At 44.5% G+C, this 22312-nt stretch overlaps 1 protein-coding gene across 2 annotated transcripts in view; it reads right to left on the reverse strand.

Annotated features, from left to right (window-relative positions):
* KNL1 (kinetochore scaffold 1) overlaps nt 1-22312 on the reverse strand; it is a 1870945-nt gene that overhangs the window by 1674943 nt on the left and 173690 nt on the right. For both annotated transcript variants that reach the window (XM_069637560.1, XM_069637559.1), the window contains exon 4: nt 2741-2794. In XM_069637560.1, coding sequence (XP_069493661.1) covers nt 2741-2794 — 54 coding nt within the window. The remainder of the gene's footprint in view (nt 1-2740; nt 2795-22312) is intronic.

Here is a 22312-nt window from a genome sequence, read left to right on the forward strand (position 1 = left end):
GGAGGAGTGATGAGTGAGTTTACGGTTCCCTTTAGTAAGCGAGGATGGTTTGGTTGGAGCTAGTCAATGAGGGTTAGGAAGAATTCCCTTTTCGGTCCATCAAGAGTGGACTTGAGACAGTCAGGGAAGAAAGGTAGAGTTGCAGGTCTTCCTGTGAGTGGGTATGCCTCAATTTGCGCTGCAGTCGACGCATGTGTGGAGAGAGGGTATGAATGGGTGGACTCGTGGTTGAGGATGCTGAGACTTAAGGATGAGTAAGTAAGCAGTGGGATGTGGTAGGAAAATGAGCCATATAGTAGGTATTGGAAGCTGTAGAAGGCAGTGTTGGTGGAAGAGGCAGCAGGTGTGAAGGTGGAGAGTGAGAATCATAGGTCGGAGAGAACGTTTAAATTTCCTTTTAGTAATAGGTGAAGCAAGTGGGGTGGAAAGAAGATGGTGGTGGAAACAATTGAGTTATCAGATATGGATGGTATGACAGTAGTATCATTTTTAAAGAGAGGTGGAGATGAATAAGAGATCAAAAGAGTTACCCCCTAGGTGGGTAGGTAGGTTTGGATAATAATAATTTATATAGAGCTACGAACCCTCAGGTATCTGAGCGCTGCTTATTATTACCCACGGTGTGTGGTGCTCATTTATCGACCTCGGAAGGATGAAAGGCTGAGTTTGGCCATGCTGGGATTCGAACCTGCGTCAGCAGGTTCTGCACAGATGTCAAAGCGGGTGTTCTACTTGCTGTGCTATCGGTCCGGCTAGAGTGGAGAGCATAGTCACTAAGAAAAGACTGAAGTTCAGATTTCTGAGAAGTGGTTGGAGAGGGAAGGGTAAAGTCCCTTAAGAGAATGAGGTGATGTTTAGTGGAAAAAGACTCAAGGAGTTGCCCAAGATCATCAAATAATAGTCCAGTGGAACCAGGAGAATGATAGATGGAGGTGATGGGAACCGAGAGAGGCAGAGCAATAGTAGAGATGGTGAATTCTAAAGTGGTATGAAAAGACGTGGCATTGGACATTTGAGAGGCATTGAGACGGGAAGAGAGTAGGTGTCAGACACCTCCAACTCTGCCAGTCAGTCAAAGAGAGTGAATGAAGGATAGTTTGGAGTTGTGTAGGGCCGCCAAAGTGTCAGTGTCAGATAAATAAATCCAGGTTTCAGTGATAGCAAGGTGGTCTAGGGGAGGAGAGCTGGAGTGAAAGTAAACAAGGATAAAGGAAGTTTTGTTGCATACAGACTGAGCATTCCACGGTGCAATGTTCAGTTGATGAGGTAAGGAAGAGTAGAGAAGTTGAGTCTCAGAGGAAGAGAGGCGACGTGGGTAGGTGTTAGAGGAGGTATTGTTAGCTCATCGGCTTTGTTTGTTGGAAGGAGGTGGAAGAGAGATGGATTAATGGGAGTTTCGAGCTGTGAGTTTTAGACTTGGAATAGGAAAGGAGGAAGATGTAGCGTGATTGGAGAAAGAGTAGGGAGAGGCGAGTAGGAGGATCAGCAGGAGTAACAGCATAAAGGTGAGTAGCACAGTGTGGAGAGAATACAGTAATTAGGAAGCTTTGGGTAATCAAATGTGCAACAGGGAGAAAGGCAAAAGCTCATAGGGCAAGATGTTCAGCTCTGCAGATGTTTGGGACTTATTCGCATCAGCTCTAGTCAGCAGTCAATGGGATGGATTATATGAGTTGGTAGTGCAAAACATCTTGAGAACCAAAGGTTGCAGACGCTTGTCCTATAGCCTGCTCAGCTAACCCAAAACTAGTCAAGGTACAAAACGACAGAGCAGCAGTTCTGCAGTCCTGAATCCCAGGAAAACATTGATGGATCCATATGTTCCACTCTGCAGATGGCTTCATACTCCCTTGAACTCAAAGTCCCTTCTAAATGTCGTCCCTTCAAAATGTCAATTGAACCCATAGTACAGCCTGTGCATAGGCCTTGAAATAACAATAACCCCTATATCACTCGTACTCATATCATCACAAAAGGGTTAAAAGCTGACCCAACCGGATAAGTTGGAAACACATCCATGCTCAAACCCACTGAGTTCCTTTCAATTGAAGCTGCTTGAAAAAAGACAAATCCATTCCCAACAAAAAAAAACATTGCAAATGCCTACAGTTTGCGCTTTTGTTTAGGCATGGGAAAGGCCAGGCACTGCCATATTGGTATTAACTGGCCATTGATGGTAGCGGGTGCAAAATGGTGCGAGTACCTGGGCATCTAGTAGCAGTTTCTGGCAAATGCCTAATACTTACACAAGCCCAAACAGTTTGCTTTACCAACGCTTATTTTTGACAGGACTTCAGTGAAGGACATGCATATTGCTTATAAATGGAGTAGCTGATGGCAGATCTAGTTAAAAAATGTTATTACATCAGTAGCAGGTTTACAACTCCAATGATGTCATTAACTCTCAGAAGACTGCTTTGAAACAACACTTTCAGGCACTTCGGGTGCAAAGTTTGATAGTAAGGCTTGCTTAAAGCAAGCTTAAATAGTTCCCATGGGGTGGTGTTTTGGGTAGGAATGGCCATAGGGATGTGCATGGCCATGGGTAGTCAACGGGTGGGTAAATACCCAAACAGCTGCAAGCTTTGTGCCTCTCCTCATATTCCATCTATACTCTAATGAAGTAGCTTTCGCTCATAGGTGGTATAGGTGACGCTAAAGCATCACCCAATACCCCAAACGAATATTTAAAAAATGATTAGTACTACAAATGCAAGGAACTTAAAAAACTGAGACCTACCTGTTTACAATCATTTCCAAGATCCTGAAGGGGAATTCTAGGTGCTTTAAGAATCTAGGGGGGAACAAAATGGAAACAAGTGACTTGTAGGTTAAGCAAGATATTGTTAAAATCCACTAATAACAAACAGTTTTGGAAGCAGACACGAGAATTTATACATTCAATTAATTGCATGCCTATTGCTAAACATTTATTGGTTTGTTTATTTTCTAGGTTAGAGGTTTTGTGCCGTACAAGTGACTCCGACCCATGCTGCTGCTTACTGTTGTGGAAAAGCAGAAAGCCACATGCAAAGCTAAACGTAATTCCATGCCACAAAGCAGCGTCCCCAACGTAGTAAGAACATGTATGTGGAGAACATATACAAACAAGCATTGGCAACGCCCAGAGTTTTGGCTTATGTGTAGGCATGGGAAAGGTATTTTCCAGGCACTGCCTTATTGATGAGTGAAGTAGCAGCAGCAAAACGGTGCAAGTACCTGGGCATAGAATAGCAGTGCCTAGTAAATGCCTAATATACACAAGCCGAAACTGTTGCTTTGCCAATGCTCGATTTTAACTGGACGTCTGTGAAGGCCACACATAGTGCTTATAAATCGAGTGGCTGAAGGCAGACCCAGTTCAGACATTTACACCAGTAGTGCCTTTACAACTCAAATTAAGTCATTCAATTTCAGACTGACTGCTTTAAAAAACACTGAAAGCCACTTCGAGCTCAAAATCTGATTGTAAGGCTTGAAAACCCTAGCTCAAAAAGATTCTAGGAGGATGTGTTTTGTGACGGGGGGGGGGGGACAATAAGTGGGTGGGAATGGCCATAGGGATGAACATGGCCATGGGCAGTCAAGGGGTAGGTAAATAACCAAACACCTACAAACTTTGTATCCCTCCTCATATACCATTTCTCCCTTCGCTGACAACTAATGCAATAGTTTTGGTTTGTAGGATGGGTTAAAGCACATCCTAATAGCCAAACTAAAAAGGAAATAGTAATGCAGTAGGAGCATGCTAGGAGTAACCTATCTGGCAACTACGCTAATTCTAGTCTGATGAGCTCTCCAAAAATCAAACTTGTTACAACTTGGTGACATAGGAAAATAATTATGCAGGCAACACCTTTGTTTAACCAGTGCTATGGGCATGCAGTCATCAGTCTACGTTCTCAAAGAGATACACACAACATCAGACCCCTTCAAGAGCCAGACAAATCAACAAAGGTTTCACATCGGGATAAAATGTAGGCGTTCGGAAAAACAAACAAAACACAAGGTAACAATATCCTATTGCTATGCTGGGGTCGCACCTATTACCTACCAGCTAATGGAAGAAAACCCTGAGCAGAGAAATTGGACGAAGGACTGGATACAGCATCAGACAGGCAGGGGTTAGCCAAACAAGTTTCTAGAAACTTCATTATAGGCGCGGGACCGGGATTTGCACCTGTGTTGTGCTGCATTAACAAACGCGTTGCCCCTGAGCTATCCTTCCTCCCCAAATTATAATTACTATGGATGGCACCTGAATTAGAATTCCTATGGAAAGCATGTGGCATTGTCTACATATCAATCATAAAAATGTATTTTGATAGTTATCTATTGGTAAAACATCGCTGCCTGCGAGGTTGGTAGCTACAAAATCCGGAAAAAGTGGCTCTTTTTGCAAACGTGTCATGTTATCTTCCACAGGCAACACATGGGTAAAGACAAGCGGTAAAATGCCTAGATACAACTACAACAGTACAACATAAAAGTTATGAAGAATGACCTGTGCTGCAGACAAGTCAGAAATTACTCAAAGAGAAGCTTGTCCCGTGATATAAGTTTGATAGAGCCCAGCAATAAACCAAGAAACAAACCCATGCATACAGTCTTTAAGCATCAAAGAGATGCCCATCAGGGGAAAAGGGTTGGAAGCAAATTGTTTGCGATTATAAGGTTTCCATAACCACAAAGCTTATGCAGAATGCAAAACAAATGCAAACGGTGTCCGAATTGATAGGATAGTCCTTCATCCAACAAACCCTTTATGTATTGCTTTTGTTGTACGCCCAGACCCTGAGGTATCAAGGCGTAGTTACAGACATCTTAATAAATCATTGACATTCAAGGAACATAATTAAATTTACACAGACATTTGCATTTTACAGATAATAATTACTTGAAAACTTACATTATCAGCAGACCTTATAGTCAAACTATAGACCTTTGAAATATGTTACACAAGGGTATGGTGCAGTATCATTAAGGATCTTGTTTTGGGGGGATGTGGTCTGGCGCCAAGGAAGATGGCCGCCCGACTAATTATCTCCGTCTTCCTCTTAATCAATTAAGGCATTATTTACACTTGCACTGACCTCCGCCGTCGGCTTTGAGGAACTGGCTTTATTCATCATTCTGCATGTCCGTGGTGAGGTACGCCACCGTTTGAACGTCTGCATGCTCTTGGTGTGTCCGCCTCGCATGAGGCGTTCCTTCCTGCTGAGACGTGTTGGCTGCGGCCTACGCGCAGCTCCCATCTCAACAGCGCCACTGCCTACATACGGCAGCAGTGATTATTGTACTTTAATTCTTTGTTTCACATACACTGCCAAGCCACTTTATTCCCACATCAGTTATGACGAAGAATGAAAGAAAAAATAATTTTAAAAAAAAGGAACGCTGTGCTGATATTTATAGCTCGCATTTGAAAAGGCATGAAGGAGGAATATTAGGAAAGCTTCTTCACCCACGCCATTGCCACCTTTTGTAGAAGGTATTTGTTTCCTCAACTATACATTTTGTTATTATTTTTCTATTTCACCGCAAGTGGAACCAGCTATTTTATTACCTTCTGTAAGCATCTTTATTATTAAAGCCATGAGCGCTGTCCCTTTCCTCTTGGACCAGCTAAATTAATCAAAGCTATCTCACCTAACTCCACCTCAGCACAAATCTCTACTTCTCTTGGTCACATACTGCAGTGGTCTTCGTTTGGGAATATCGGCTACTCGATCACATAGCCGGCATTGTTCATCTCTCATAGAAAGGAGTTATAGGCTTAAGGATATAACTCTATAGGTGCAAACTAAGATACCTGATGAATCTCTTGGATCTTCTGCGTTCCTTGCTGCTACAAGTGCATCAATATTTTGGCTAAATGACTTCAAACAAAATCAACCAAAAACCACTCCTCCCACAAAGGATTCCACGCCTCCTTCCACAAATCTGAAAAGGCCCAAAAGTGATTTGCCGCCACCGCTTAACACATCTGATCCTGCTTTAGAGGCAATCCTATCAGAAATCAGAGCCTTGCGGCCTTTCATTGAGACCATAAATCAAAAGCTACAACAGCTAGAGGACCGATGGAAAGGCTTTGAAGAACAAATGGAAGTGAAGAGGAGAGTGGGGATTGTAGAAGACTTATCCTACAGAGTGGCTATGTTGGAAAAATCTGTTAAAGACTCCAAAAACACAACAAGGACTTCGAAAATAGGAATAGACGCAATAACCTTCGCATATCTGGCTTGCCAGAAGGTTGTGAGGGACCAGATCCAATTTCTTTTATACAAAAGCTACTACCTGCCATTCTGCACTTACCTTCAGATACTTCGTTCAATATACAAAGAGCTCATCGCGTGGGTCAACGCAATGCCTCAGGGTCCGCTCATCCTACTTCTCGAACTCTTACCTACTTGAATTCACGCAACTACAACGTATTATGTCAGCTGTCAAGGAAAAAATAAGATCTATTCTGGCACGGAAGCAAACTATTAATTTCTCAGGATGTGGCCAAAATAACGGCTCTACGTAGGAAGGAATTCTTATCCTTTCGACCTTCTCTGAAGCAACATAACATCCGGTATGACTTATATCACCCATGCTCATTTAAGATCACACACAATGGTCGCTTGGCCATGTTTGACGATCCGGCTGACTTAAGAGTTTTCATACGCACCTTCAAGACTGAAAGCATGGACACGTCCTCTCCAGAGATCCCTTCAACCTCTGCTGGATTATGATTTTTTTCTCTCTTTCAATTACTTCTATCCAGGCTTTGTCTTGATTATGTTACTCATAGAATGCTGTTCATAAATAGATCTAGTTAATCTGAGGGAGATGGATGCTGATGTGGTGCCCCTCTTTCGCCCCGTGCTGTCTTTTTTTTCTGGACACTCCGGTAGGCGCCACCAGCTCCTGCTACATTTTTCTCCCTTTTTTCTCCTATTCCCAGGCCGATTAAGTCTGTGACTCAGTGCTGAGGTTCCTAATGAATTTGATCCATAAGTATTTTTCCGTCAGCTCGTCTCAGTTTGGATCACTCAATATCTGGCCTCAATTCCCTCTCCCTAACTCCTTTTGTGTTTCCCTTCTGTGTCCCTCCATTATGTTTTGGTCATCTAATTATGTCTATTGCCTTGATGTAATGAATTGGTTTCATGAAATGCCTCCTATACTGACAACTATCTGTTTAAATTATATTTAAATGTGTTACTTGGAACAACAAGGGATGCAATAACCCCATCAAGAGGTGTAAAATTCTAGCTCACTTAAATAAGTTCAAACCCTCAGTAGTATGTCTGCAGGAAACACATCCATCCTCTATAGAAGGTATGAAACTTAAATCTTTATGGGTTAAGGAGGTTATTGCAAGCCCTGCTGTTATCAAGAAGAATGGTGTTGCTATTCTGCTTAACAAGAAATTGTCCTTTAAAATTTTAGATAAAGGTGTGGATACTGAAGGTCGCTCAGTATGGGTCAAGCTCATGGTTAACTCTTTACAAATCTCTATTTTGAACGTATATGGTCTTACTCAACCAGACCCGAAGTTTTGGTCATCAATCAAAAAGATTATCCTCACAAACAATTTTGCTAATTTAATCATGTGTGGTGATGTAAATCAGGTCATGGACCCATTCTTGGACAGAAAATCCAGTTGCATATTTAAAACCTCTAAATCTCACTTTTCTGGGTTGTATTTCTGAATCAGGCTTAATAGACTCATGGAGACTCTCACATCCTCACAACTGGATTTTATTTTTCATTCACTCCCTCACAATACATTATCCCGCCTTGATTATATTTTTACAACTAAAACTATCACAGGCACTATTGTTAATTCTTCCATTTCTAATATTCTTATATCAGATCACGCCCCGGTCAGTACATCATTTGTGTTCGATGATATCAGTAGGCCATCCCCACGATGGAAACGTAATAACTACTTATTGCAGGATAAACAATTGATTTCCTCCGTCCAATCTTTCTTACAACAATATTATGAATATAATAGTGATGAAGACACTGATATGGTAAATAATTGGGATGCTTGCAAAGCTGCGTTGAGGTGTCACATTATGGCGTTTTCAGGTAAGGAAGAAAAGATGCGTAAAAAACACCTTGAAGAACTCTATAATCATCTTACATCTTTAGAGCATCTTACATCTTTAGAGCGCAAATACTATCAAAATTCAAACACTGCCAACTTACATCCTGTGATGTCACTTTGCTGTCAGATAAATAAGGTACTAACTGATTTAGCAGCAGGCACCATACTTAAGTATAAAACAAAAATGTATCAAACCTCTAATAAGGCTGGGAAATCACTTGCATCATACCTGAAAACTAGGAAAGAAAGGTTGTATGTCTCTTGCATAAAAGATTCTTCCGTCAATGTACATAATCATCCCAAGGATATTCTGAACTGCTTTAAAGAAATTTATGAACATCTATATACTCCCGATTCCCCAATTTCCATCGCAAAATATCAAATCTTTCCTCTATAAAATGAATAGATCCTCCTATCCTCAGATTGATCTCTCCCATTTAGAGAAAGGTATTACACTCTCTGACATTAAGAAATCTATAAAAGGTTTGGGTAAAAAAAGCTCCTGGTACAGATGGCTTTTCTGCTGAATTTTTCAACTCTCTTGCTATTCCTCCTGCTCCTAAACTTATGTCCTTATTCTCTTACTTTGCCGCACACAAATCATCCTCTGGTTCTTTCTCTAATTCCCTAAACCAGATAACGATCCCTCAGGTCCTAGCAATTATCGTCCACTATCCCTCGTTAACGTAGAATGCAAAAGTTTTGCTAAAATTCTTGCCAATAAAATAGCCAGACTTTGATATATTATTCATATTGTCTCTAAAGGCAAAAAGGAAAGACAGGGGCATGCGGCTATTGCGCTTGTAGCACAAAAGGCATTTGACCATGTCAGTTGGGACTTCATGTTCCAATCTCTGCACTGGCATGGCTGTGGTGAAAAATGTATTTCCTTAGTTAAATTGCTCTATTCTTGCCCCCAAATCATCTATCTGTATGAATGGCCAATCCTCCTCCTTCTTCCCTCTACTCAGAGGAACACAGCAAGGTTGCCCCTTTCCCCCATCCTGTATATCCTCGCTTTGGAACCCTTGCTCGAACTCATCAGATCTAATAAAGATTTACCGGGAATAGCAAGAGGTTCTACACATTGTAAAATTGCTGCATATGCTGATGTTTTTATTTTTGTCAAAAACCCCAAACACCACCTTTCCCATCTGCTAGATATACTTCATCAATTCAGCCTTGTTTCTGGTTATAAACTCAAAGAAAAATCTGAAATTCTTCCCCTTAACTCTTATTGTATTAAACATGAACTGGATTCTTTTGTTTAAAATGGTGCAAGGACTCTATTAAATACTTAAGCATACATTTTGCTCCGACGATACATGACACTATTAAACTTAATATGCAAATATTACTTAAACTTAAAGATCTTATGTCAAAATGGTCCCCCCTCTACCTATCTTGGTGGGGTAGGCTTGACACAATAAAAATGATGCCCTCTCCTATTATCCTATATTATCTTCAACTTCTTCCGGTTTCTCTCCCCCCTTCTTTTTTTTAAACCCATCTACTCCGTATTACTTGATTTCTTATGGGGGCCCCGGTAAAGGTAAAAGGATTGCAATAGCCAAATTAAAAACCTCTTATGATAAAGGGGGGAGTAAAGTTCCCAGATTACAAACTCTATCACTCGGCCTTCCTTCTGAAACAATCCCAATACTGCTTTAACTCTTCTCTCAGGGTAGATACCCAGTCTTGGTCCAGATTGGAGGAAAATATGGTTTATCCTTATGAACCAGCAGATCTTATCTATAGGTTGAACTATTCCTCTGTGGTTATATCTGATCCTATCAAAGCCACTACTGCTGCACTTAAGGTATTTCTTTTTCCCCCATAATAAATCTCCAAATAAAGAATTATCTCCCTTGATATGGCATAACAAAAACATTGTCATCAATGATCGAACTTTAAATCGTAAAGCTTGGCTTTAAAGGGTATTAGATTTATTCAACAAATTATCAATGGCCCCAATAGTTTACCCTTTCAGCGACTGCGACACTTATTCTCTATCCCGAACACTGATTTAACTTTTACAACAAGTTGGTCAATACTTGTCTTGATACTCTTCATCATTTCTCAAATAACATTCTATCACAGGATGCCTTGAGAATGCTGCAACTAACCACATCACTCAACTTTAGGGCCTCTAACATTTATTCAGCACTTAAACATCAATTGTGTAGCACAGTCCGTATTTGGGTTATGGGAAAGGGACTTCGGTCTAGCCCTAGATGAACATACATGGTCCTTAATCTTCTCCAAAGTCAAAAAAATCTCTGTTTCAGCCAATATTACGCAACACTTTCCCTTTTTCATTCATAGAGCTTTTATTACTCCGGTTAAATTCTCCAAATCTAAGAACGGTCTAAGTGACAATTGTTGGACCTGTGGTTACGCCCCAGCCTCATATGAACATAGGTTTTTCAATTGCCCTTTTGTCTTTTCCTTTTGGCAGGATGTCTGGAAATATCTTAAACAAATCTTTAAGATTGATGCTCCACTTTCCTTTTCGAATATTGTTTTAGGGAGCCTTGCTATTAATTGTTATGACCTACAAACTTCAAAAGGAAAACTATGATCTATTTATAATTATTGCTTTAAAACGTAAAACTACGAATTGGAAGAACTCTTGTTCCCTAAATTGTAGAGGTTGGTGGAATAATATTTGTCACATACAGAGAATGGAACATTGCATGGCTAAAGTGCAAGAGTCTATTCCCATGTACAATGCTAAATGGTCATTTTTCACTCTATATCTAAATAGTTTCAATTCCTCTACACATGGCTCATTAATGTATCCATGTACAATCCTCATAGCATCCAATTTCACATCTGTTATAGTGATACTATAGACAGTACTCTGATTTGTATACTTCTCCCCGCCCCCTAACCCATCATTCTCTTGTTTGTCTCCCTTGTTTATGTCTCCCCCTAGTTAAGTTTTGGTAAAATCTCCCGTTTTTATATAGCAGATTTTAGTCCATTATTTCTGATCTGTCTCACGGCCTCATTTCTACTCATTGTTCAACTACCCATTTAAGGATTGTTCATTATTGAACAGATGTTATGTCTGCTGTTGTTATTCGAATGAAAATTATTAAACAAAAAAAAAAAAAAGGATCTTGTTTTGGTCGATGGGGAAAAAGACTGAAATGGACTGAAACCGACTGCAAGGACTGTGTCCAATTTAAACCATGGTTTGCGGAGTATGGTTCAATTTACATTGTATGAAAGAAAAAATGACTGTTTCAGGGTGTGTAGTTACCTGGAAACCTTGTAAAATATTATGAAGAAAATATCGATTCAATGGGAAAAGCAAGTGAAAGAGAGAAATACTGTCTATGTACATAAATATAATGAGGCATTAGTTCTAAGAAGGTGAGAGCTGAGCTATGTGTTGAGGTCTATAAAAAACTGCTCTGAAGACCTCTCTGAGAAAAAGAGAAAATCCAGAGCATTTAAAAAAAAAAAACCCGATAAGTAATGTAAAAACCAGAACATAAAAATGCTACAAGGTGACAGAGTATATGCTCATCAAAATCGTCTTATGAAAAAAAAAAAAGACAAGGTCCTTCTGGGCCACGGTGAACTCATTAAACCAATCACAGGCACACTGCCAATTGAACACAGTTCCAGAGAGAGTATGGGTGAAACATTTTGGGCAATTGTATTCAACAGGTAAAGCACAGGTACATGATGAGAATAAAGATAATTAAGTAGCAGAACCATATGACAACCCTCTTGAGTTAGATACAGAAAGCATTATTCGATTGATTAGAAGGGCAAAAACATCTCTGGCACCAGGCACAAGTGGTATCACCAATGATGTACTAAAGATTGGCCCGAATACCTGGTTGTCCTTTCCTTCATTTTTAAGAGTATCATGGAAAGTGGGTTGTTCCCCGAGACATGGAAGTCAGCCTACGTTGTACCGATCTAGAAGAGAGGGGACAAATGGGATCCAAAGAGCTATAGACAAATTTTCCTATTGAAAGTAGAAAGCAAACTCTTTGCAGTAGTGGTGCTGCGTCATCTTGAGGAATGGGCAGGATCAACAGGGAGGCTAGACCGCTTCCAAACAGGCTTTCACAGGGGCCATTCAACCAACATTAGTGGTGCCATAATCGGGGAGTTACAGGAGTGGACACACAACCTTACCATTTATGTGAATTTGATAAATCTGTCTGCAGCATTCCACCGGGTTCACCGCAACAGACTATGGGTAATATTGCAACAGTGGGGCTTAGCAACAGGGTTATTGAGGTGGATAGTAGCGCTGCACGAGCAGTTAAGAATATTTGTTTGCTTAAATCAAGCAGGAGACCACTTGCGTAGAATCAGTACCGACATAGGACTGAAGCAGGCATGCGCACTGGCTCCTTGCCTCTTTTACCTATATGTTTCAGACATAGGAGAGACCCTAAAGCCAGTTGCCTTAATATCACCTAAGCTGGGACCTTTAAAAACTGCCTAGGTGTCATATGCAGATGATTTTCTGGTATTCAATTGCTCAAGGGTTGGGATTAGGAGGCTCTTGGGTACCTTCTAGAAATGCCGAAGAAAACGTACTTGCGATAAATCCTGCAAAAACTCAAATCCTTGAGCTATTGAGTGGCAGGAAACGGGGACCAAGGCAGTTGAAGTGCAAGGAATATCTATTGGGAAGTGTAGAGAGGCTAACATTCTTGGGCTTCCATTTTTCTGCAAATGCCCTTCAGAGGGACATACAACTGCTGCTGATGCTTAAAGCTCAGAGTCTAACAAACCAGCTGTTTCAAGTTGACAAAGAGATACAGAAGATTCTCAATAAGGACAAGAATCCAATTTTACAAAGGGAAGGTGGTACTCCAGTTGTTATACGCTCTAGAACTTTGGCCAGATAAGACCTACGGCTTGCAAGACACAGCGGGGAAGATATGGCGACGAGTACTAGGGGTGCCAAATGGAATCCCTGTGGCAGCTATAAGATATGAGCTGGGTCTCCTCTCCATTAAGGTAAGGGTCCAACGGCAGAGTTTCTTTAAACCAGAAAATACAGTCTAAATCCGACGATGTATATATGGTGGCAAGATTGGCTCTGAAATGGAGAGGAGATCCCTCCCTGAATTTAAACACGTATTTGGGAAAATTGAGAGTCAACTGTGAAACTGTGTTAAAAGAACTTGGATTTGGGACTGGCCACCAGGGGGCGCACGAATGAGCCCAGCCTTCGTGTGAGCTCTCGCGCCTCTGGTCCCTGAGGCGCGTTGAGCCCCCGTCTCATGACCCCCCCCACGGACTTCGAGGTATTGACTCAAAGCCCCCCCCCCCCCCCCCCGACATCCAGGAAAAATCCCGGAGGAAATCGGACACAGGAAACTGAATATATTGCTGTCTGAAGAAGCCCGCCTTTCAGTGCTCGCAAACCGAAAGTACAACTCCGGCTGACGGCCGCTGCCGCCCTGCGGTTGTCCCTGCGAGACCCGGAGGCGCAGGCGGCCGGCCTCCGCGGCGCCCGCCCGGGCCTTCAACCCATCGCCTACCTGACGGCACGGGCCCTGCTGGGGGTGTGCAGAGCCCGCGGGGAGGAATCGCAGACCGCATCGCGCTACGCTCGAACAGCGGAGATCTCCAGGTGAGGAACCTCTCTGCATACTCGCGGAGTTATACGCGGCTTTGGCCGGCGCTCCTTCATGGGTGTCCGCGGCCCGTCTGATCGCGGCCCCTACGGCTGGGGACCTCCCGCGGAGGTGCTCTGGCTTCCCCTGGGCCCCGAATCAGGGAGCCCAGAAACGGGCCGATGCCACTCGAGGCCCCCATCTGCCATCATACGCCAGGCCCCTCGGCCCCAAAACCCATTGGCGACGTGCTCTGGGTGCTCCTGTGGGAGAGGGGAGCCTCTCCTTCTGTGGGGGTCGACTCCTGATACCAGACTGCACTCCACATTCCCACCAGGCATCGGACACTCGGAGGTGGGGTCTAGTCCGTCAGCCCCACACGCGACCTGATCCCTGATCATCAAGGAACTCAGGGAATCTTCACACCAACCTCCTATGCAACCCCCATACTGATATAGTGGGGACACGTGCTCCTGCCTTGTGGAACGCGCTCTGGGATTCTTGGTGCTCCCCACTGATGGCGACACCTCCAGGAATGATGTACTAAATCCGGCCGCCGCCGATCCTCCCTCCCACAGACCATAATTTCGGGAGTGCTATCCAAAGAACTCGCCACACGGCCCCACGGAACGTTCACCGCAAACCCCAATGGCTGCATGTCGACTTGCATGAGGTGCCAAAAATAGGGGGCGGCCCTGAGCCTGCAGTCCTGCGCATCTTCAAAGAGGGTAGGGCCCCCTACTCAGGGGCGTGTGCCTCCTCTGATTCGTGTCTCATCGTATAGACCCACATCACAAAATGGCCAGATTCGCCTACGACCCATCCCCTCCGTTAAGCAGACCTACAGCAGCCATGTCCACAGACACATCGGAGGCAGGTGCTGCCGCCACCAAAGGAGACATCACCACATTATTAAATGAGAAAAAACATGGGGGCCACCCTTGGCGGTAAAATCGATAAAATTACCCAGAGAATGGACAGATTTGAAGAACGGCTGGAAAGTGTGGAGAATAACCAGGCCCCGATTGACACCCTTGAAACTCAGATAGACATAAGGATTCGTAACATTGAAAAAAGGGAGGTTGAGGCGCGGCTCAAGATGGATGACTTAGAAAACAGGGAGAGGAGGAATAACCTCTGCTTTTTTGGTATTCCAGAGCGCGAAGGCGAAACTGAAAAGGACCTCAAAGACACCATCCACGACATCATAAAAATACTAACCGCTGATGAAGAAATTGATGAACCTAAGACAGAATGCATACATAGACCTGGCGGGCCGCCTGGCGGTCCACGCTCCATCCTGGCCAAATTCCATCGATACCAGGACAAAACCAGAATTCTCGAGAAGGCCAGGTCCGGAGGCCCACTCACAATGGGAGGCGCCCAAATCACCATTTTTCAGGACTTATCCTCACTAACATTAGCGCTCAGATGCCTCTGCAGCCCCCTAACGAAATGGCTCAAAGACCAGGGCACACGGTATAGATGGGGATACCCTTTCTCGCTCACCTTTGAACATGGGAGCAGAAGAATAGTCCTCCGCTCCGAGGATGAAATCAAAGACTGCATTGCTGACCTCCTTGGCATGGGCCCGAGGGGCAATGAAGGTGGCGACAATGAGGTGCCGAGATCACAGTGGGAACTCCAGGGCCCCAGGCGGAAGAGAGTAAAGGGATCGAGAAAATACAGACGTCCCAACAACACTCCTGACAATGAATAATAAAGAGGAATTCTGTGTGATTCGGCCTAACTATGGCCTCAGCTGAAACACGTGGCACCGACCCCCGCAGAGGTGGCGAGCCAGCAAGATCCGTTGCGTGGGTATCACCGCAGGCGGGGCACCCCTCTGGATCGAGAGGTGACGTGAACTCTTACGGGACGACCCGGGGAACACATGTAACGTTGAACTTTTGCATGTCTGTTGTTACTATTGTTGAAATTGTACAATGTTTGGGGGGGGGAATGGGATAGGAGATCGCCCTTAAATTGTGATGGTATATCTGACTGGGACTGTGAGGCAACCTTCCCCACTGATGGTCCGCCAACGGACTGCACATTGTCATCCAGTCCGTTCCGGACGCCGTCAACAGCTGCCCATGCAGCACCTCCAGTTCCCAAGCTCACAAGAGCACCACCAGCTATGGCGGAACAGGGGGAAAGGGGAGAGGGGTAACGGACACTTGGGAAACGTGCAGACATTACTGGGTTCATTTCAATACACCACAGTCAAGGTGGCACTAGGAACTTACATGTCTCTCTGGCCGCTGGGGATGAATGATCCCCGAACATGAGCCGCCGATGGCATCACCTGATAAGTCTATGGGCAAGGGTCTCCTCAGAATTGGGACCGTCAATGTGAAGGGATTGAACTCGCCTACTAAGAGATCGTTGGTGCATAGAGAATTCTGCAGATCTGACAGACATACTCCTCCAGGAGACGTAATTTGCAAGAGGGGAGGAGCGGAGAGTTCTGTTGAAGCGGGGAGGCATGGAATTCTGGGGCTCTGGCCCGCTCAGGAAAGGAGGGGTCGGAATCCTCATCAAGAAGGGAATTGGGTTCGAATTGGAAAAGACCTGGTCGGATGCGAGTGGTCGAGCCCTTCTGATAGCGGGGAAAATTGCAAAAGTCCAGGTCACAATTGCCACAATATACTCACCCAATAGCGGACAGGCCGCATTCCTTAGGAAAACGATCCCTAAAATAGTACTAGAAGCTGCAGGTCACCGCATCCTGGGAGGCGACTTTTACCAGTGGGTCGACCCGTCCGTGGACTGGAGACCAGGCAAGCCGGACACGAGGACTCAGCATAGAGGGGACCGTACAGAACTCGCCGTCATGATGGAGCTATACAAGCTACGGGACGTGGGGAGAACTCTGCACCCTGACGAGAGTAGCTTCACCTTCTATTCGAACCCCCATTGTACATTCACACGTATAGATTATATATTCCTATTACTTGACCTCACAGAGTCCACAAATTATTCTGGAATCGTCCCGATAACATGGTCAGACCATGACATTGTTCTAGCGGATGTCAACTGGACCAACCTACCTGCCGCTGCCGATCTTGGCGCTGCAACGAGTCCCTCTGGACTGATGTGGTGTTTAAAAATGAAATGGAGACCGAGATCGAACAATATTTTAGGGTGAACAATAATGGGGAGGTCTCCAAACAAGTGATCTGGGAAGCTGGGAAGGCTACTTGGAGAGGCATACTGATACGCGAGGGCTCCTCTAAAAAAAGGGAACGTAAGATTGTAGAAAACAAACTACGTAATGATATGCACCACTGGAGGCGGAAGTAAGAACGCAGAGGTGGACCCCACTAAAATAGATGCAGGTCACCGTAAAAGAGAGGAACTACGGCTGTTGGAACATGGCCAGGTAGTGCGCAAACTACAATTCCTTAGGCAGACATACTATGAGAAGTGGGACAAAGCTGATGCACTACTAGCTGCCAGGCTAAGGGAACGGAGGGCGGAACATAAGGTGAAAGAGATAATAGAGACCACCAATCCCAAGGTGCACCCTCCCCACTCAATACCTGAGTGCTTTGCCAACTTTTATGAAAACCTGTACACCACCGAACTGACCTCTGCCCAGTCTGCCATATCCTCCTACTTATCCTCAGTTACCATACCCACAATAACATTAACAGAGGCCGAGCTCCTTGATACTCCAATAGCTGAACATGACATCCATGGCGCAATCAAACGGCTAACACTAGGGAAATCTCCGAGTGAAGACAGTTATACAGCCGGCTTCTACAAGACCTTTAGTGAACAACTGTCGCCCTTCCTCACAGAACTCTTTAATGAGATAGTGGACTCTGGGGTCGCACCAGACTCTTTCAAGAGAGCGCTCATAACAGTAATCCCTAAGGAGGGGAGAGACCCCAAACTATGTGGGTCGTACCGCCCCATCTCAACGCCAAGATCTATGCCAGGGTATTGGCAGCGAGACTGGAAACCTTAATGCCTAAATTAATCCACCCCGATCAGGTTGGGTTTATTCTCGGGAGGCAGGGTGCCGACACCACGCGTAAAACTCTACACCTCATCCATGCAGCACACACTCTACCAGACGATCCGGTCCTCCTATCAATCGACGCAGAAAAAGCCTTTCATAGGGTGGAATGGGACTTCCTGGGAGCAGTCCTCCAGAAAATAGGGATAGGCCCCAAACTCCGCGATGGGATACAAGCAATATACGCCTCTCCCAAAGCTTTGATATTCGTGAACGGGGAATATTCCAGGTGGTTCGAATTACAGCGAAGGACCAGACAGGGATGCCGCCTCTCCGCGATCCTGTTTGCACTCTCCCTTGAACCACTGGCACAAAGAATTAGAGACGACCCCCAAATAGAGGGAATACGGCTGGGAGGGGTGGAATATAAGGCAGCGTTGTACGCAGATGATATCCTTCTACACGTAACTAACCATACAAACTCTATCCCCCATGCCCTAACCCTAATAGATGAATATGGCCAGTGCTCCGGCTTTAAAGTAAACAAATCAAAGTCCATACTCTTCCCACTCCAAGGCACCCCTGAAGAGAATGATGCCAAGTTCCTCTCGTTAGGGCTCAATGTGGAACACACAACATTGCAATACCTGGGTATACAGATCACCAGAACCCTGAGCGACCTCTATGAGGCTAATTTCCCCCCGCTTCTCTGACGATTTGAGATAGATCTCAAGAAATGGAGCAAATTGACGATTTCCTGGCTGGGGCGTATTAACGCCGTCAAGATGGTGTGCCTATCCCGCTTTCTTTATCCTTTCCAGATGCTACCAATTGAGATGCCCGAAAGATCATGATGCGATTCATCTGGCAGGGGAAGAAGCAGAGAATTGCATATGATACACTAATACTCCCCAAAGACAAGGGAGGAGTAGGCCTTCCCGATCTGAGGACTTACTACAAAGCCGCCCAGTTGCGCGTCCTAATCCCACACCTTATGGACCACAAACACCTTCAATGGGTACCGATGGACAATCATTACCTGTCCCCCGCCACAGTAGCAGAATGGCTATGGTCACCATACCAACGGGTGCAAAGGAAAATTAAATATGATCCCATACTGACCACCATATGGAACATATGGCGCACTGGGAAAGAGATGCGCGAAGTCACTACCTGGCCATCCCCGCTAAGTCACTTGTGGTCTCCTGGTATAAAAGACCATATCCCGAATGTGGAGCGGTTCCAGTCATGGTACGAGGCGGGCCTGGAAAGGGTAGGGCAACTCCAAAGAAAGGACTCATTCATCACACTACCGGATCTGACAACGGCATTAGGGATAGGCAATCTATCAACATTCCACTTTATCCAATTAAAAGGGGTGCTAACGAAACCTGAATGGAGAGGAAAATTGAGAAGAGACCTTACCGCTTTTGAGAGACTCCTAGACTCAAGATCAGAAATGAAAGGCCTTATATCTGTAATGTATCAGACGCTACTAGCAACAGAAAGGAGGTGGAACACAGATTCCCTTAGGGCCAGATGGGAGAAAGACAGTGGCGAAGAGATACTCCCCGAGCAATGGGACTTAATGTGTAGAGCTGCACCTAAATCCTCCATATCCAACCAATATAAGCTCCATGCAATAAAGCTCCTACATAGGTGGCATTATGATCCTCTCAGACTTTCTAAAATGTCCAAGTCCATGAGCCCGAGATGCTGGAGGAATTGTGGCGAAACTGCCAACTACTGGCACATGTGGTGGAGCTGCCCACATATCAAAGTGTTTTGGACCGAGGTCCTGGGATGGATTAAGGAGGTAGATAAGATCCAAAGGGAACTTTACCCATGCCTTGTACTGTTTGGCCTCGAAAAGGACAGGTTCCGGGTGAAAGGCCTGGCCCCCCCAACTATTGTTGGCGGTGAGAGCCCTGATGGCAATCAAATGGAAATCTCCTTTAGTCCCACAAAAGACTGAATGTATTAAACTGGCCACGAAAATTTATGTGATGGAAACAATCACTGCCTCCCTGGATAATAAAGCAGCCAAATGTGAAACCTTATGGATGGACTACCCCTGACTCCCAGTTAGAGGAACCCTCAAAGGCTTGACCGTATGATGCAAAACTTAAAGAACACTACAAGGGGTGAAAGACTCATTTCCAGCGACCATGGTGCTGCCAGATGTTGCACTGTGTCAATTGTGCGTTCCTAGTACTTACGTTAAACGATTATATATATGATGTACACTAACCCAAGTGGGGAAGGGGGGTGGGAGCAGGTTGAGGCAAACAGTGGAAGTGACACATCCAGAAACACAGGACTGTCACAAAACTAAGTGATTCCAATAACATGTTCTACTCTGCCTTGATTTGACTGACATGTACCTCTGGAAGATGTATAATTTTCTTTGGTTACTGTTTGTCTCCTGGCTTTCTTTCTTTTTTTCCTGTTCTCTTCTTTTTTATTCTTTCTCCGTTGTTTTTGTAAAACCAATAAAGCAAAATTAAAAAAAAAAAAAAAAAGAACTTGGATTTGACACAAACTCTGGTAATGAATCTGGCAAAAGTAAAGGGCTTTGTACAAACAAGATTGGGTGAAGACTTTAAATTTGTTTCATGCTACCCTTCTTTGAAACATTTTAGCCCTAAGTATAAGCCTAGCGGTACGATTGCACCATATCTTAGTGCGGGTACAGTGGAATTTGCTCTCACGAAGGAGGTACAGATTAGGAGAGGGGAAGGCTTATGGATCCATGTTAGGCAAAGTTTGAATGCAGTACCATCTGGGAAGACTACAAACAACTATTACAGGTATAGGCAACCCCACCTTTGGTATAAGCTTGTACTACACAGTTTTGGTAGCGTGTTGAGCAGCCAGGATTATCTCAAGAGGGGAAATGTGAGGAGTAGTTGAGTTACACAAAGATTCACAGTTACAGGTATTCAAATAAACTCTTACACTCAAGGTTTCTTGCATAAAAAATTAATAAGACATGCATTACTCACTGTAATAGCATTTCTATGCATCTGCTTAGATTCACATGCTGTGCATATGGTCCGACATCCAGTGGTAACCGCAGAGTATTGCATCTTGTCTTTCGGGGACTTAAGGGGACGTCGGCATAGGCGTGTCTGTAACACTATCCCTATCGTGACATGTGTAATACCCAAAATCCCTCACGCGCGCGAGGTCCCTCCAATTGTATTTTTCTGCCATGAAGGAGCCCAAGGCTATAGAGAGTGAGTACATAAAGAGAGAAAGTAGTAAGACGTCTATGTTCCTTCCACCCCGAGCGGGGAGGAAGGGAGGGCGCATGTGAATCTAAGCAGATACATCATTAGAAATGCTATTACGGTGAGTAATGCATGGCTTCTGATGCTCGTTATCTGCTTAGAATCACATGCTGTGCATAGACTAGCGAGCAGTACCCGGAGTTGGAGGTGGGTTGTGAGAAGGACAGTAGAGAAAATATGTCTTAGTACTGCTTGTCCCGCCTGAGAATCAGACCTAGAATGAGTGTCTAGGCAATAGTGTTTTGTAAAGATGTGTACAGAACTCCAGGTTGCCGCTTTGCAAATGGACTCTAGGGGAACATTTGCAATGAATGCTATGGAAGCCCCAGTGCCTCGAGTAGAGTGTTCTCTAGGCTTCAAGGGCAGTTCTCTCTTAGCAAGGGAGAAACAGAGTGTGATGCAATTGACAATCCACCTTGAGATGGCTTATTTAGAGACAGGATCCCCTTCTCTACCAGCTGCCACTGAAATGAAGAATTGTTTAGTCTCCCTTAGTGGTTTAATTCTTTCCAGGTAAAACATGACTGCCCTGCGCACGTCTAGTGTCTGAAGGCTTCTTTTGGCCATGTTAGTAGGGTTATGGAAGAAAGTGAGTAGTTCGATTGACTGGTTCACATGGAACTTCGAAATGAATTTCGGCGCAAACCTGGGATGTGTGCGCAGAACTACCTTATCTTTGTGGATTGTAACAAAGGGGTCTAAAACAGAAAGCGCCTGTAGTTCGCTAACCCTTCTGATAGAAGTGATAGCCACTTGGAAGGCTGTTTTATAAGTCAGGTCTTTCAGACTTGCTTTGTGCAGAGGCTCGAAAGGAGCTCCCATGAGCCTGGTCAAAACCACATTCAGATCCCATCCAGGGGCTGGGTGAGAGATGGGGGGATAAATCCTCTTAACCCCTTCCATAAAGGCTTTAATTACTGATATATTCCACCACGATATACCTTTTGTTGTGATGTGGTGTAGGCTGACAGAGCAGCCAGATGAACCTTTAGGGAATTGAAGACTAACCCAGAGTCCAACAGGTGGGTTAGATACAACACAATGTGTGAGGGTGAGCAATCGATGGGATTGACGCCCTTGGAATTGCACCAGATGACAAAACGTTTCCATTTTCTGGCATAGCAATAACGTGTATTGGGCTTTCTCGCTTCCCTGAGTATGTCCATGCATCTCTGAGGGAGTTGCAGGTGTCCAAACTATGATCTCAGGAGCCAGGCTGCTAAGTTCAGAGTTTGTGGGCATGGGTGTAAGGTCTCCCCCTGTCCTGAGACAACATGTTGTACGGGCAGGGCAGCTTGACTGGTGGGGAGAGGGACATTTCTATCAGGTGAGCGAACCAGGGTTGGTG

This window comes from Ambystoma mexicanum, chromosome 14 (assembly GCF_040938575.1).
Source record: "Ambystoma mexicanum isolate Mex_15411 chromosome 14, UKY_AmexF1_1, whole genome shotgun sequence".
Lineage (NCBI taxonomy): Eukaryota > Metazoa > Chordata > Amphibia > Caudata > Ambystomatidae > Ambystoma > Ambystoma mexicanum.